This window comes from Macrobrachium rosenbergii, chromosome 54 (assembly GCF_040412425.1).
Source record: "Macrobrachium rosenbergii isolate ZJJX-2024 chromosome 54, ASM4041242v1, whole genome shotgun sequence".
Taxonomy (NCBI): domain Eukaryota; kingdom Metazoa; phylum Arthropoda; class Malacostraca; order Decapoda; family Palaemonidae; genus Macrobrachium; species Macrobrachium rosenbergii.
In genome coordinates, this window is record NC_089794.1 from 21769563 (window position 1) to 21772602 (window position 3040).

Below are 3040 nucleotides of genomic sequence, written 5' to 3' on the forward strand. Positions count from 1 at the left end.
CAGCTTTCCTGAGAGAGAAAATATGAAACTATTCATGGACCTTTAACTCAGGAGCTACTATGGTTTACTCAGTTTCGGCAAAGGGGTCCCTGCTGCAGAATTGGTAAGAAACCCCTGTTTATTTTCGCTCGGTTTGACCTATGTGAATATATACACACACACACACACACACACACACACACACACACACACATATATATATATATATATATATATATATATATATATATATTATATTTATATGTGTGTGTGTGTGTGTCTTACGCCTATTAAAATTTTTTGGAATGGAAAAGGCTTTCACAGGAGACATTTCGACTACTGTATATTCCTGCTTCTTTTCTGTCTATATGGGCCTTGTGTATGGCATTCAAACAACCTGCAACTTGATGTCAGTAATACGAATGTGGCCTCAAACGGCCTGCAACTTGGTGTCAGTAATATGAATGTGGCCTCAAACGGCCTGCAACTTGATGCCAGTAATATGAATGTGGTCTCAAACGGCCTGCAACTTGATGTCAGTAATATGAATGTGGTCTCAAACAACCTGCAACTTGATGCCAGTAATATGAATGTGGCCTCACACAGCCTGTAACTTGATGTCAGTAATATGAATGTGGCCTCAAACAGCCTGCAACTTGATGCCAGTAATATGAATGTGGTCTCAAACTGCCTGCAACTTGATGTCAGTAATATGAATGTGGCCTCAAACGGCCTGCAACTTGATGTGAGTCATACAAATGTGGCCACCACTTTGAAGGAAGTTGCGTCTCCAGTAAATGTATAAGTGATTTGATGAAATTTAGGCTTAGCCAAGCACTGGGGCACTTCCGGCCGTTCGTAACTGAAAAAGTGAAGACAAAGTGGCTCCAGGCTGGTTACAAGCGTTGCACCTGGTTTCAGAGCTTGGAATCAGGGTCCATCATTATTTATTTGTGTACGTGTATATGTATGCAGGCAGGGTTTAGCAACGAAAGCATCATTTTTGCTTTTGGGTAAATGAGCAGAGTGAACCCCTAATGCCCACATTTCAGAAGACATGAAAAACACATCCTTTGCGAGAGAAGCAATCCTTGAAATCCTTTCGCCTAAATTCACATTTTGGTCAGCCTTCCTACCCAGCTCACAACTTTTGTACCTCCAAGTAACTTACCACTTACAGTGAAAAAAAAAAACCCAACATCATCCCTCCTGTAACTTATAGTAGAAATGAGGACTTAGCTCTCCTATGTACAGCGTGGGCTAAAAGAAAACGTTACGTAAACCAACCACAGCATGATACAAAAAAACAAGTATGGTAATCATATGCACAGAGTCTATGATACATCCTGTACTCCACTTTGCCGCCCAGTCTCCTAGCTCGTGTAGACTACCGTATGCAGAAGGCAGGAGATGGCAGCTGTAACAGCGGCAGCTATTGTTCGCGAGAGAAAGTAGCGGCGTATTGGAGTGCAGCTGAAGATGTAACTCAGCAGGAGGAGGAGGAGGAATAAGCTGCCGTCGCACCGGAGGCTCGAAGCAGCGTTTGTCTGCATTGCTGCTGGTTTCTCTCCTGCAGAAGAGAAGGAGAAAGAAGAAGAAGAAGATGTGACGTCTCGCTTATGACTGTGTCTTGTTTACGAGGTGCGTTCCTTGTGAAATCGCGTCATATTTAAGTGTTTTTTGTTGTAGATGTTTGGTGTTTAATTGGTGAGGTTTTTTGTAGTTGTTTGATATTTGAATTCAAGAGTCTTCATTTTTGATAGATGTTTAATATTTAATTGTTTTTTTCTGTAGTTTTTAAATATTTGAATTTAAGAGTTTTCATTTTTTATAGATGTTTAATATTTAATTGTTTTTTCTGTAGTTGTTTAATATTTAATAGATTCTTTTTTATAGTTGTGTAGTATTTTATAAGTGTATTTTTTTCATAGACGTGTAGTAGGCCTATTTAAAACGGGAGTATTTCTTGAAGTTCTTTAATATCTAATGGGTGCCTTTTTTGAAGCACTTTATATTTGATAGGTACAATTTTATAGTTGCGTCATATTTAATAGATGCATTTTTACAGTTGTGTCATATTTACCAGATACATTTTTACAGTTGTGCCATCTTTAACAGAACCATTTTTACAGTCTTTACAAAAAATTCGTATAGAAAAATTGCATTTCTCTCTTTATCGTGTCTTAGAATAATAATCACATCAATTACAAGTCGCACGCAAACTTAAGTTCTTGTTTATTTATTCCGTCATATTTATGCCATACTTATGATATGCATGCATTCTGTAACCATGTCATATTTCTACGGAGATATGCTTTACAAATGTGATGCGCGATGAATGATAATTATCGTATTCATCTCGTTATCTGAGATTTTATATAATATCGCCTTGAAGTATGATAAAAAAAATATTAAATACAAATATTTACGCTAATTCGAAGTTGAATTTAAAAATAAGTTATTCATTTGATTAATCCAGTGAAATAAAAGTCCTGTGATGAAGAATTAAAAGCTCACTGCTTTTATATTAAAAATATGATATGAAATTGTTATACGTTACAGATGAACAGTACAAGGTGACAGAATAAAAGTGTGGCAACACTGTTGTAAAAAGGGCGGCTGGAATAATGATTAGAGGTCTAGAAGAACGGCAATATATACAGTATGTATATATATATGTATATACTGTATACATATCTTTATATATACATATATACATACATACATATATATATATATATATATATATATATATATATATATATATATATATATATATATATATATATATATATATGTAATGATGCATTTGATAAGTTCAATTTTTGGTAGCGCCTATAAGCAATTTTTTTACAGGATGAAAATATGTATAGGAAATTCATAGGTCAATTAATAATAATAATAATAATAATAATAATAATAATAATAATAATAATAATAATAATAGTAATAATAATTTTCATATTAGTTGTCCGATGCTGCAATACACAATGTTGTCAGCAACCACAACAAAATTCCAATTAAATAGTGAAAACTCCATGGATGAGAAAGAGAGAATTCA

General features: G+C 34.6%; 1 protein-coding gene across 1 annotated transcript in view; it reads right to left on the minus strand.

Moving 5' to 3' along the window:
• Nucleotides 1-263: 263 nt before the first annotated feature.
• The window catches only part of LOC136834851 (zwei Ig domain protein zig-8-like), a 39386-nt gene continuing 36609 nt past the window's right edge, over nucleotides 264-3040 (minus strand). The window contains exon 7 of the mRNA XM_067097640.1: nucleotides 264-1549. Coding sequence (XP_066953741.1) covers nucleotides 1353-1549 — 197 coding nt within the window. The 3' untranslated portion in view covers nucleotides 264-1352. The remainder of the gene's footprint in view (nucleotides 1550-3040) is intronic.